General features: G+C 37.8%; 1 protein-coding gene across 34 annotated transcripts in view; it reads right to left on the bottom strand.

Annotated features, from left to right (window-relative positions):
* The window catches only part of NEB (nebulin), a 215,969-nt gene that overhangs the window by 72,985 nt on the left and 129,708 nt on the right, over window positions 1-13,276 (bottom strand). For all 34 annotated transcript variants that reach the window (XM_074363636.1, XM_074363662.1, XM_074363660.1 and 31 more), the window contains exons 100-110: window positions 12,348-12,452; window positions 11,935-12,246; window positions 10,920-11,123; window positions 10,084-10,188; window positions 9,394-9,501; window positions 8,227-8,538; window positions 5,957-6,160; window positions 5,514-5,618; window positions 2,256-2,360; window positions 1,843-2,154; window positions 516-620 (exon numbers count right to left, since the gene is read on the bottom strand). In XM_074363636.1, the coding sequence (XP_074219737.1) occupies window positions 516-620; window positions 1,843-2,154; window positions 2,256-2,360; window positions 5,514-5,618; window positions 5,957-6,160; window positions 8,227-8,538; window positions 9,394-9,501; window positions 10,084-10,188; window positions 10,920-11,123; window positions 11,935-12,246; window positions 12,348-12,452 (1,977 nt within the window). The remainder of the gene's footprint in view (window positions 1-515; window positions 621-1,842; window positions 2,155-2,255; window positions 2,361-5,513; window positions 5,619-5,956; window positions 6,161-8,226; window positions 8,539-9,393; window positions 9,502-10,083; window positions 10,189-10,919; window positions 11,124-11,934; window positions 12,247-12,347; window positions 12,453-13,276) is intronic.

Raw genomic sequence — 13,276 nt, forward strand, 5'->3', positions numbered from 1 at the left:
CTGTGTGAGCTGAGAAAGGTAAGCTGCATGTAAGGATCCTTCTCTACTAGACACGTACAGTGCCATATTTCAATGACACCTTCTCGGCAACTTGGTTTTCTTCTTAGCATTTTGTTTTTTAACAAGTGGGTTGAATTCTTATGCTTTCCACATATTTTAAAGCAGCAGGTTTGCTTAGCTCCCCAAGTCATGTAGCGTATCATTAGGTGTATCCAATGCATTTTTCTTTTCAATTGGACAAACTTCTCTCAAGTATACTGCTATGGCTGACAAAAGAAGTTTTCCATTTATACAATTCCAAGCATCGGTGAGTGTGCTGGATATTATATTATGGATGTGGTCCCATAAAGCTATAGGGACAGTACAGGATTATTTGGCGGAAATGTACATCTGACTTAAATGACAGCAACTGAAATTGCAGGATTGCTGACAGGGAATGACTGCATTTTGGCTCATGTGTTTTTGTTCAGTCTCTTAGGAAATGTGCTGAATGGCACGATAAAATCTTAGAGTACCTCACTGAAGATATCTGCAGCATGTTTGGCATGATTGACGGAAACAGAATCATTTGGCATCCACCCGATCCCACGTAACCATTCCAAGTCAGCCTTGTAAATAGCCTGTGAAAACAAGACCAGGAAGAAGTCAGCTCCCCTAGTCACATTTATTCTATCCGTGGCCTGATGGAGAAATGCAATTTAAGAATAACACACTCAAGCAGCCAGACAAATAACAAAAGGAAATTAACTATGAGGCCAGGTGGTATGACAAACTGGGGGACATATTTGCTACTTAAAGGGAAGTAGCCTCAGTTCAGCTCCAGGTTATTCATGCCAAGGGGTAATGCATGTCCAGAGATGCATCCTCTGACTTTTCAATAGAAATGGGAAATCTCTGATTTATTTGCAAAATTACTTGATTTAAAAACCTTGGCAACTTAAGACATGGAAACAGCCTAAATGTCCAACAACAGATGACTGGATAAAGAAGATGTGGTATATTTATACAATGGACCACTACTCAGCCACAAAAAACGACAACATAACGCCATTTGCAGCAACATGGATGTTCCTGGAGAATGTCATTCTAAGTGAAGTAAGCCAGAAAGAGAAAGAAAAATACCATATGAGATCACTTATATGTGGAATCTAAAAAAAAAAAAAAATGAACATAAATACAAAACAGAAACAGACTCATAGACATAGAATACAAACTTGTGGTTGCCAGGAGGGGTGGGAAGGGATAGACTGGGAATTCAAAACTTGTAGATACTGACAGGCATATGCAGAATAGATAAACAAGGTTATACGGTATAGCACAGGGAAATATATATAAGACGTTGTGGTAGCTCACAGCAAAAAAAAAAAAATGTGACAATGAACATATGTATGTTCATGTATAACTGACAAATTGTGCTCTACACTGGAATTTGACACAATACCGTAAAATGACTATAACTTGATAAAAAAATGTTAAAAAAAAAACCTTGACAACTTAATTCAAAATTTTAAAATACTGTGTCAATGAAAACAGCCTATCTGGGCATACATTCTCTCCATGGACTGCCAATACTTTACTTACAATTTAAACCTCTGTGGCTACTTAAATTCTATAGAAATAATATTTTCACAGTAGTTGTCTTAAACCTGATACAATTAACAACTATACACCCACTACCATTTATTTCTTGATACAAAGTCTAGATCCTTCGTGGCTCTGGTGATCTTGATACCACACTATAAGGTCTAAAAGAAGAAATGATGCAAGGGTTTAATGACATCAATATTCTGGGCATCACAGACACATGAAGGAAGAGCTCAGGCTGACATGCAGCACACTCACATCGCTTTGCAGGTCATAGGCTTTCCTGGCCTGAATCACGTCTTGCTGGTCAGGCATGCATGTCCACTGGTGCAGGTAATTGCGATAATCAATGTCGCTGACCAGATCCTGGCTTTGTTTAGAATGTGTGATGGAAAGCATGTCCGCAGGGCTCTGGAACTTAGACTTCCACTTGGCCCAGTGCAGCCGGTACTCTCTTTCATTCTGGATCTTGCCAGCTATGAGCGCCCAGCGGATCTTGTTGTCATCCCTGGCTGTGAGGGTACCCACGTAGTGTCCCTTCTGCTTCTCGTGGTCAAGCTTGTACTTATACTGGAGATGGAAAAACAAAGTAGATGGATCACACAGCAAACTCCTGATGCACCTAGGGCGTTTGCTTAAAAAACTGGGGTGTTAAACAAGGCCACACTTACGTCACTGGCAATCTCCCTGGAGGCCTTGGCAGCCTGGATGGGGATGGCATCCAGCCGCACATCGCAGCTCATCTTCATCTCATCCCAACCTTTGCGGTAAATTTTCTGAACAGGAGGAAAAACAAAGTTATCGTTCCAGATTCAAATTTACCAGTAACTCCAAGGGTTCAAGTTGAATTAATACCAGAAGGGTGCAGTTTGAAGTCCCAGAACCAGTTAAAGAAAAAAGAATAGTTGAAAGAATCATTCTGTACCGTTGTCCTGGAATATAAAATAATGTCTGGAATCCAAAGATCTGCACTTGATAAGAGTTCTTTTTTTTTCTTTAATTTGAATCATAACTTCCATGTAGACGTTCACGGTTTACGTAAAAAGGTTTACCTACTTCTTGTATTGTTGTGCTAGTAGCATTGGTATACATTTAAGTTCAGATGTTAATGGCCTATTATTGCATTTCTTTAATTCAATAATTGTATTTAATGTTTTAACTCAATTCAATTTTATAGTCTTCAGAATTATAAACTTTTTACATTTGTGGGTTTTTTTTCTCCCTATATGGTTTCTTAGATCTTCTAATACGATTGATAATGCATACTGTTTGGGAATCTTAGGTCTTCTTACTGACACACCATTGGATGTAATGGCCATTTTCTAAGTATAACACTTTTTCCTTTGTAAAGAGAAGTTAATTAAAGTAGAGACTGTTTTACGGATAACTTTCTAAATATACGTTCAAATTTTAGTGGATACATTCTATATTAACAACATCAGAAAGACTCAGACATAACAGCAATTTAAACATATAACTCAAAAATCATACCTATCACTATGGGAGCTTGAACAGCGCAGAAAGGAGAAGTGAGTTTCAATTATTGATAGTTTCATGGCCTTTGCATTTGAAAAATGGGTGCTCAGGTAAATTTTGTCCTTGTAAGTGTGGACAAGTTTTACATGAATTTTCATTCAAGTTTTTGTATGAATTTTAAGTGGGCCTGTTTTAACATTTGATTTGTTTTTTGTACAAAAGAAAAAAGTGTTCTCCACATTTAAATGCATTATACTGGAGAATATTTAATGCAAACTTGTAATTATATTATTTTAAATTTTTGTCTTTTATTTATTACATATATTGTTATACTTTTTTATATAATACATTTTTGTTTGTTGATGTGGTCAAATATATTTTTCATTTGAACTTAAAAAAATCAGGCTTGAGATCTAACTCTTCACTTACTAACTGTAAGAATGTGGGCAAATTCCTTAATCTTTTTAAGTTTCAACTTTCCCATATGATAAAAATAAAATGACACTATCTTACTCATGGGATTATTATGAAGATTAAACGAGTCAATTTAACATGAATTTGCTTGGTTACCCATAAAATCATATACAGATACCCTGGAAAAGTTTTACTTTCTACATGATGGAAATAATTTAAAATAGTGGACTTTATCAAGATTATATACCGGCAACACCATGTGTAAAGAAATTGTACGTTTAGGTTACCATTCAAATGGGATGTTTGATTTCTTCCAAAATAGAAGCCATTCTCATTAATACCTATATATCTAAATTTAATAACTTCACTTTTGGCATACTTTCAAATACTAATCTTGCTTACATCATGATATCAATGGTAGGGTTCTGGTATTTCCAGCTGAGAAATTTATCATGTAAAAGAGAGCACATGAGACTTTTCAGGACTCTCTTGCCAAAGATGCCTATGGATCGGAAGGAAGAGGCTAAGGATGCTGCAATGAAGAGCTGGCTGGTCTCCATCCAGTCACGGGGCAATAAGAGCGCATTGCACCATATACTGATTCTGGTCCAAAAAAATGTATCAGTGCCCTAAAATACTGTTTTCTTCTCAACTCTTGGAAAAAATGAGCTCCCAAGTGGCTCATTACAATAGAGTTGATGGTGTGGTTTGGCACACAAATGAGGAATCTTTGCTTGGCAGGTTCTTTCTCGTCTAAAGATTTATTATTTTTGAAAGATGCAGAGTTCCAAGTCATGGTGAACTGCACTAAGGTAGCATCCTTCCCCGAAGGTCATACTTATTCTACATACAGACAAAATCTCTGTGATCCATGAAGGTGGTACCTTTCTTGAATTTCTTAAACTGTGTAGCTAGCCACATAACTAAATTCTCTTATTTTATCTAATAGACTTTAAGTTGCTTCTCTTCCTTTTCCCAGGAATATAACGATTTATTCTGCATATAATGATAAATACTGGAAAGAAAAAGGCAAAATTATCTGTTATTCATACTCTTACATAATTATTTTGGCTTGAATAAGAAGCTTCTGTTAAATAATGGTAATGTTAGTGGGCATCGCTGTTTTGTTCCTGACTTGAATGAGAAGCTTACTTACCGAGGATGAGCCTAGCCTTTGATTTGAGATTTACTTTTAGTCCTGTCAAGAAAATATTAATTTATCCTTATTTTGCTAATATTTTATTTTTAAAAATAAGGATGAATATTGAATTTGGTCACATATCTTTTCAAATCTAATAAAATGAGCATATGACTTTTCTCTTTTGTTCTATTACATTATTAAGTTTCTAAATAGGGAACCCTCTTGACATTCCTGGATGAACCCTAGTTGTTTGCATCATACATTCACGTACTACCATAATGCTGCATTTAAGATTCCCCCATTATTATTGGCCTACAGTTTTCATTTGTGGAACTATCTTCAACACGTTTTGGTAACTGTGACAGCTTTCCTTCTTTCACTGGGCTCTGTGGTAGCTTATTTCTTCAAGTTTGGAGAGAACTCCCCTATAAAATCATCTGGGTGACCCTGACATTGGAAAGGGAGAAGGAGAGTCTTTAATAACCCTCTTAATTTCTTGCAATATGTTTTTATTCGTTTTCTGGAGTCAATTTTAGTAATTTATAATTTCCTTAAAAATCCCCTATATATCTGGGTTAATTAATTCATACAAAATTTTGCAACGAATTCCCCTAATTATTTTGTGTTTGTCCGAATCTGTCAGTTCCCCTTCTTGTTTGTGTGTCTCCTCATTCCTCGTTCATCTTTCTTGTCCTTACTCCCTTCTCTCTTTTGTCATGTTGATGTTCCCTCACCAGTGACTCAGAGCCTAGGATCTGCCCCCCTCCTCACTCCTGGTCAAGGGCTCTTCCTTACCCACTCAATCTTCTCTCCCAAGGCTATGAAGCATTCCCTAGTGATATCTTCGTACCAAATGGGTGATTCTCCAAGCAAAAAGGAAGTCTGTTGCGGTACTTACATTGCTCACATGAAGAGCATTGGCTCTAGCGAGATTGATTTCTGGAGTATCTGGCATTATGTGGATTGAAGTTTTATCCTTGTCCCAAAGTTCTCTGTACTTTGGCTATGGAAAGAACCAATAATAACACAATTACAAATTGCCTGTGGCAATGCACAGCTCTCAACTTTCCTGATCCAGAATCTTTTCATATTAAGGTAAAAATTTCCAGAATTTTTCATGTAAGTTACTCAAATTTGATATGAAATCTGTATTAATACCTTTTATTACTACTTTGAGTTTTTGTTTAAAGTTAACAAACAATAACAGAACAACCCTGCCAATATTACTTACTAAAACCTTTGCTATCATCAATATTATTATCTTACAAAGAAATTACCAGCTTATTTATCATTTCTTTATAACACTAACTTAATTTTACATAGAAGAAAAATGTGACTCACAATACTAATATTTTCAGCATTTGACTTAGCAAGGACAACATCAGGTGTATCAACGATGCTCGTGTACTTGAGTTTCACCACAGGTGTCCGATAGACGCTGTCTAGTAGGATCTTCTGGGCATTTTTGACTCTCAATACTTCAGGAGACCCTTCGGGCATCCAGCCGATGCCACGCAACCATTCCAAGTCAGCCTTGTAGATGGCCTGGGAAGGAAAACAAAGTTAGGTAGAGGTAGGGTTTTTTTAAATTGTGGTAAAGTAAGGAAGCAGTTTTTCATGTTACACTTTATCCTCCACAAACAATAATAAAACTGAGCATAGGCCTGACGCACACAGTTCCTCATATGTACAGCCATGTCTTGTTCTGCTCTGTTTTCTGTGGCAGGGTGGAGGGGGTCTATGATGGGGTCTTGATGCACATTCTAGAAAGCAGAGTGATGCAGAAGGAGTGCTCTGCTTAGGGGATGCGTGGAAGAGTTCTGAATATTTGGTAATCCTCACACTAGCTAATGTGGACTTTTAAAGCAATAATAATAGGCTCTCCAGGAAGCTATCCACACAGCAACCAGAACGATCTTTATAAAATTCACCACTCAGATCTGAAGTCACAACATCCCCCCATCCTATGGCTTCCCAGTGATCTTACGGTAAAGATCAAAATCTTAACATAGATTAGAAGGTGATGATGGTCCAGCATCAGCCCCTACATACTCTTCCAGCTTCCTCCTACACCTGCCTTCCTTTAACCTGTGCATCCTGCCCACGCTGGTCTTTCAGTTTGTGGTTTGCACACAACCTGCTTTGCATATGTTGGTCATTCTGCAGGAATGCCCCCTGTGTCCTCCTCCAGAACCAACTCCTACTCTCCCTTACATCCCTAAATCAGATTTCTCCGTATAAGCTTTCCCCACCTCACTTTCTCAGTCATCCCATTTTTTTTTTTTTTTTTACTGATATTCTCTAGTATTACTAGAGATATACTGATCTGTTTCTTTGTTATCAATGTGAAATTCCTAAAGTCAGGAACTGTGTTGTGTTTCTTCTTTATTCACCATTGTACCTTCAGTGCTTAGCACAATCCCTGGCACATGGTGTGTTCCATATTTTTAAAGGGATAATTAAGATAATTTTTAAAGGGATAATCAATCCCTAGCTCCACAATTTTGATCTCAATCGGGTTTTCTTTTTCTAAGACAGCACTTCACTCCGAATCGGGATTAGCATTTTCTTGTCTATCTAGACCTGTTTTCTCAGATATAGGCAAGTGGTTAACTAGATAAAATTATTCTATCTGAAACACCATTATTAATTTCATTTAAAAAGCTGTAGTGTCCTTCAGAAGTGGTACTTTAATAACTGTTTAACAGGCTACAAATATCAAACTAAAAAGGGAGTAAGAGGAGTAAAAATGTAGGAAATTTCTACATTAATGATGAATGTTGTTGGTTTTAGTGTGTAAAGTATGATGGAGACCCAAAATTCAGAAGAAGGAATTCTTAAAGAGGATTACATACAGGTTTTGAAGTCCCCTTCCTCATTCTTTGAGAGCTTGATTGATATGCATTCCTCAATAAACTAATGTGGTTCAGGTCAATGAAGAGACTGCATTTTTCTAGAAACTGGCCTAAATCCACCAGTTGGCAGCTCATTTCAAATGTTGGATATACTTTTCTATAACAAACTCATTCATTATTAGAAAGCATCTCTTGAAGCTTAAGGGAACCAAGTTCAGATAATTAAAAGAAAGTATTAATTGTATACAAGAAACAAATATCCTGATGGAACTCATCATTTCCAAAAGACTGAATGGGCAGAAAACACGAGCAAATCTAAAAATACTTTAGGTAAATGAATGAAACATCAAGTTGTGAAGAATCTCAAGTTTAAGGGAAACAAGTGAGTTTGGAGTATGCTGCTAGCCTCTGAAATTCATTTCAAGCAAGACAGCCCCTGTCATTCTTCAACTGAAGAACCAAGAAAATGCTTATGTTTAATAAACCACAAACAGTGCACCCATTAACAAATCTAAGAAAAATTCTGGTAGCACCACTAATAATGAAAATGCAAACTTTCTGAATAAGCCTAGAAGTAAGGTACGCGATGAGTACACTTGGTAACCAACACTAAAGGGAAGTGCTCTTGCAGAGAGAGTTGCATTTTCCCGAGCACCAGAGGGAGTGAGGGGCAAAGCTGTGGAAGACTTTCTTTCTGAGCAAGAGCTCACCCCTCGGGCACGTCCGTTGATACTTCCTGCATGAGCAACAACTTACATCACTCTGCAGGTCATAGGCTTTCCTGGCTTGGATCACATCATTCTGGTCAGGAAAGCAAGACCAGTGGTGTAGGTAATGCCGATAGTCCACGTCGCTTGCTAATGCCTGGCCCTCTTTGGCAGCATTGATGGACACCATGTCGACTGGGATGGTGATCTTGGCCTTGTGGTCATTGTACGCCTTTTTGTACAGCCTGTCATTCTGCATCTTCATCACATTGGCCGCAAAGACCAGTTTAGGGTCTTCCTTGGCAGTGCGACATCCAATATAATGACCTTTCTGTTTCTCGTAGGTGGTTTTGTATAGATACTGGTGGATGTGAACAGAAGAAAGAAGAGTTGTTCTCCAAACTCACTTTTCTAGACAGTCTACTCAAATAGCCTCAGTTTCCTTACCTAAAAGTTACCCTTATGGGGGCACTGTTTTTCTTTAAATTCACATTATAACTTTATACTTCTTGATACACTGGCTTGTCTTCTGAGTCTATATGCATGAAGACCTCAAAGATGAGAACTGTGCTTCTAAATTATCCCCCAATACAGGCATATCCACTATTTCCCAAACTTCAGTCACTGTTTGCTGTTCTCACGTGTTTTGCCACAAAGTACCACCTGTACTTTATACTTTACTTTGTCAATGTGATTCTTTGTTTAAGTAAATATATTTTAAAGTGTGTAAGCTTATTTAAAATTTTTTATTTTAAAATTTATAGTTCTATTTAAGTGGGGAAAAAATCAATATTTCTCTAGCACATATTAAAATGAATATAACTATTTTTAAAAATGTTTCTTCATGGACTGCATAAAATTATCACAGGAAGCAGCTATGCAGGCAGCACTTTAAGAAACAATAGAATTCTTTGCACCCACTAAATCTCTGTAAGTGCTTATAAATTAACTTATATTGAGAAGAGACTGAAAAGAAAATCAAAATCTGTGCTTAATCATATAAACAGCAGAACCAAGCAGAGAAGTAGGAAGGTCCTCAAATTGCTGTGAAAGTTGTTCTTGAATTTTGGATTGTAAAGCAAGACACGAATAACGGTGACCTTCATTCTACTTAATTAAAATTCTTGGGGAATTAAGTTAGAGATTAGTACAGTATCAACTCTCTGTGTGTCTATGAGTTAATGTTTGTTAAGGAGGAGCAAGGAGGCACTCTCACATCACTGGCAATGTCCCTGGAAGCCTTGGCATGCTTGAACCCAATGGCATCTGCTTTCAGGTCATAACCAGTCATCTTGACGTCTTCCCAAGCTTTCTGATACTGCTTCTGCAAATGGAGATTGCAATGCCACAGTCAATCTGAAGAGGGAGCTACTGAGTCAGCATTACTGGTAAGTTCAAGAATACATGGCAACAGTTATACTGAAAATCAATCTCTCCTTAAGATTTGTAAAATGGCTTGGTTTTGTATCGAACATAGTTCCAGTAGATTTTTAATGACATTTAGTCAAGTTCTCTTTCAATATCTTTTTTTTTTTTAAAGAAAGGAATTTAAAAGACAGTAAAGCACATGAAAATGAGAAAAATTACATATATTGTTTGGCTTTTAAAAGGAAAAATCAATGATGGGCCACTAAAAAGAGAACTAAATATTAATATACATGCATTTTCACCATTACTACACATGGTTTTCACCAGTGCATTTTTCCGTCCAATAAAGACGAGGACACACGTTTCTACAGTATAAACACATACTCAGGTGTGCTTGTGCACACACACATGGCACTTATCACTGAAGACCAGAAATGAAAGGAAAGTTAGGGAAATGCCTTTTGCTAACTGCTCTCTGCAGCTCGCAGACGGGAGGCAGAGAACGCCTTGTGGAGCGAGGGGCGGGGCGGCGTCTTACGTTGCTGATCTGCACTGCGTTGATTTTGGACTGCAGCATCAGCGGGGTGTCAGCTGGCACGTTCACGTTAGCCTTCTCCTTTTCCCAGGCGTCACGATACAATGGCTGGTAAAAATGAAAAACAGAGGGTGATTAATGAGTAAAGAAGTAAATTAATGAGTAAATACCATATGAAGAAACTTATAGGTACAATGAAAGGTTCTCTTTGGATGTGCTCAGATGTATATGTGATCGCATTTGTTTTCATCTGTGTTTCTATTTAGAAGGTGTCAAAAGTGACTTCAAGAAGAATATATTCATGTGTGATGAAGTATAAACGTAAAACGCACCAGAAACATGGTAGTAAACGGATCCTCTTCTATTTACTCACATATAATTACCTGACAGGTAAGCCTGCATTGTAGGTAACTATGATGATCCACATTGCTAACCAAGTCTTGGCTTTCTCGGTCCACATAATTATCATAACGTCTAAAATGAGCACTTTTAAAAGCGCCCCTGCACTTTTCCACTTATTTCATGATCGAGTAGCAATAAAAATATGGCAGTTTTGTGATCATGGCATTAACTGGTGGATCTGTGTTATAGGCAAGGTCTCAAAATGTGTTCAAAATGGGTATCAGAGTCTGAAACATGGAGATGCCTACCATACTTTGACCAAAGGGTTATCTAGGCAAATGAAATGTGGATACTATTCATTGATTGGCTATATGAAATTCTGTCTGGGTACATGCACATTCAAGATTCTAATCCTGGTATTAGCAGTTTAAGGTTCACAGTTAGAATCTCTACTGAGACCTCTACAACTTGTCTGAACATCTCATGAACTGACTTACCTCACTGATCTGCACAGAGTTGATCTTTGCCAGGACGACTTCAGGGGTATCAACAATGCTGGTGTGTTTGAGGGCCTCAGGCCTTGTGCGATACAACCTTTCATTCAGGAGATTCTGAGCATTCTTTACTCTCATCACTTCCACGGAACCCTCCGGCAACCATCCAATACCCTTCAGCCATTCCAGGTCTGATTTGTACACGTTCTACAAGAAGGAGAGGACCACAGAGCGCAGAAGAGTTAAATTCACCTACGAGAGCATGATGCCAGCAAACCACACACTGCCTCTACTCAGATCATCTGGGCGGTCAACCCCATGAAACTCAAGGATCAACGTTAAACGGTAATATTTGGGCAGTACATTCCTGGCACATGTCTCTGGGAGAAGTTCACAGTATCCTATGGGAATTGGAGATGGGCTGACAAGTGGCACTTTTGGGATGACAGAAAGCAATGACACACAATTTTGTTTTCATGCAAGTTTGAGCTTCTGTGCTCACTACTTGAAATATGCCTTTTGTACACCATGGAAAATAATATCTGCAGGAATTTGGGAGAAAAATGTCCTTAGATGCATGTGTAATGAGAAAAATACATACCTATATCTATAGACAACTTTCCTCTTTCTCCCTCTAAATGTATTATAAAAATATACATACAGTTTCCTCTATGTGTCAGATAAACTTGAGATCCAGTATTTCCTTATGCTAATACCTATTTCTGACATTAAGATATCTTATCATGCAAATGTTAATGGATCAGGACAACAACTGGGATTGAAATTTTCTACCTAATTACATAGAATAAGAGAGTGATTTTCTTCTTGATAAATAAGGCCTTGCCACATAAGAAGGAATCCCCTATAAAATGGAAAGTGTTCAGAAAAACTCCACAGAAATCTACAGAATATGTTAGATTCTATTAAGATTACTGTTTAAATTACATCCCGAGGGAATACACTGCAGGGAAACACACAGACACACATCTCCCCCGGAGTCTGGAGGCAGGATACGCACATCGCTCTGCAGTTCGTAGGCTTTCTTTGCCTGGATCACATCATTCTGATCTGGCAGACACGTCCACTGGTGCAGGTAATTGCGATAATCAATGTCGCTGACCAGATCCTGGCTTTGTTTAGAATGCGTGATGGAAAGCATGTCCGCAGGGCTCTGGAACTTAGACTTCCACTTGGCCCAGTGCAGCCGGTACTCTCTTTCATTCTGGATCTTGCCAGCTATGAGCGCCCAGCGGATCTTGTTGTCATCCCTGGCTGTGAGGGTACCCACGTAGTGTCCCTTCTGCTTCTCGTGGTCAAGCTTGTACTTATACTGGAGATGGAAAAACAAAGTAGATGGATCACACAGCAAACTCCTGATGCACCTAGGGCGTTTGCTTAAAAAACTGGGGTGTTAAACAAGGCCACACTTACGTCACTGGCAATCTCCCTGGAGGCCTTGGCAGCCTGGATGGGGATGGCATCCAGCCGCACATCGCAGCTCATCTTCATCTCATCCCAACCTTTGCGGTAAATTTTCTGAACAGGAGGAAAAACAAAGTTATCGTTCCAGATTCAAATTTACCAGTAACTCCAAGGGTTCAAGTTGAATTAATACCAGAAGGGTGCAGTTTGAAGTCCCAGAACCAGTTAAAGAAAAAAGAATAGTTGAAAGAATCATTCTGTACCGTTGTCCTGGAATATAAAATAATGTCTGGAATCCAAAGATCTGCACTTGATAAGAGTTCTTTTTTTTTCTTTAATTTGAATCATAACTTCCATGTAGACGTTCACGGTTTACGTAAAAAGGTTTACCTACTTCTTGTATTGTTGTGCTAGTAGCATTGGTATACATTTAAGTTCAGATGTTAATGGCCTATTATTGCATTTCTTTAATTCAATAATTGTATTTAATGTTTTAACTCAATTCAATTTTATAGTCTTCAGAATTATAAACTTTTTACATTTGTGGGTTTTTTTTCTCCCTATATGGTTTCTTAGATCTTCTAATACGATTGATAATGCATACTGTTTGGGAATCTTAGGTCTTCTTACTGACACACCATTGGATGTAATGGCCATTTTCTAAGTATAACACTTTTTCCTTTGTAAAGAGAAGTTAATTAAAGTAGAGACTGTTTTACGGATAACTTTCTAAATATACGTTCAAATTTTAGTGGATACATTCTATATTAACAACATCAGAAAGACTCAGACATAACAGCAATTTAAACATATAACTCAAAAATCATACCTATCACTATGGGAGCTTGAACAGCGCAGAAAGGAGAAGTGAGTTTCAATTATTGATAGTTTCATGGCCTTTGCATTTGAAAAATGGGTGCTCAGGTAAATTTTGTCCT

Source organism: Camelus bactrianus, chromosome 5 (genome assembly GCF_048773025.1).
Source record: "Camelus bactrianus isolate YW-2024 breed Bactrian camel chromosome 5, ASM4877302v1, whole genome shotgun sequence".
Taxonomy (NCBI): domain Eukaryota; kingdom Metazoa; phylum Chordata; class Mammalia; order Artiodactyla; family Camelidae; genus Camelus; species Camelus bactrianus.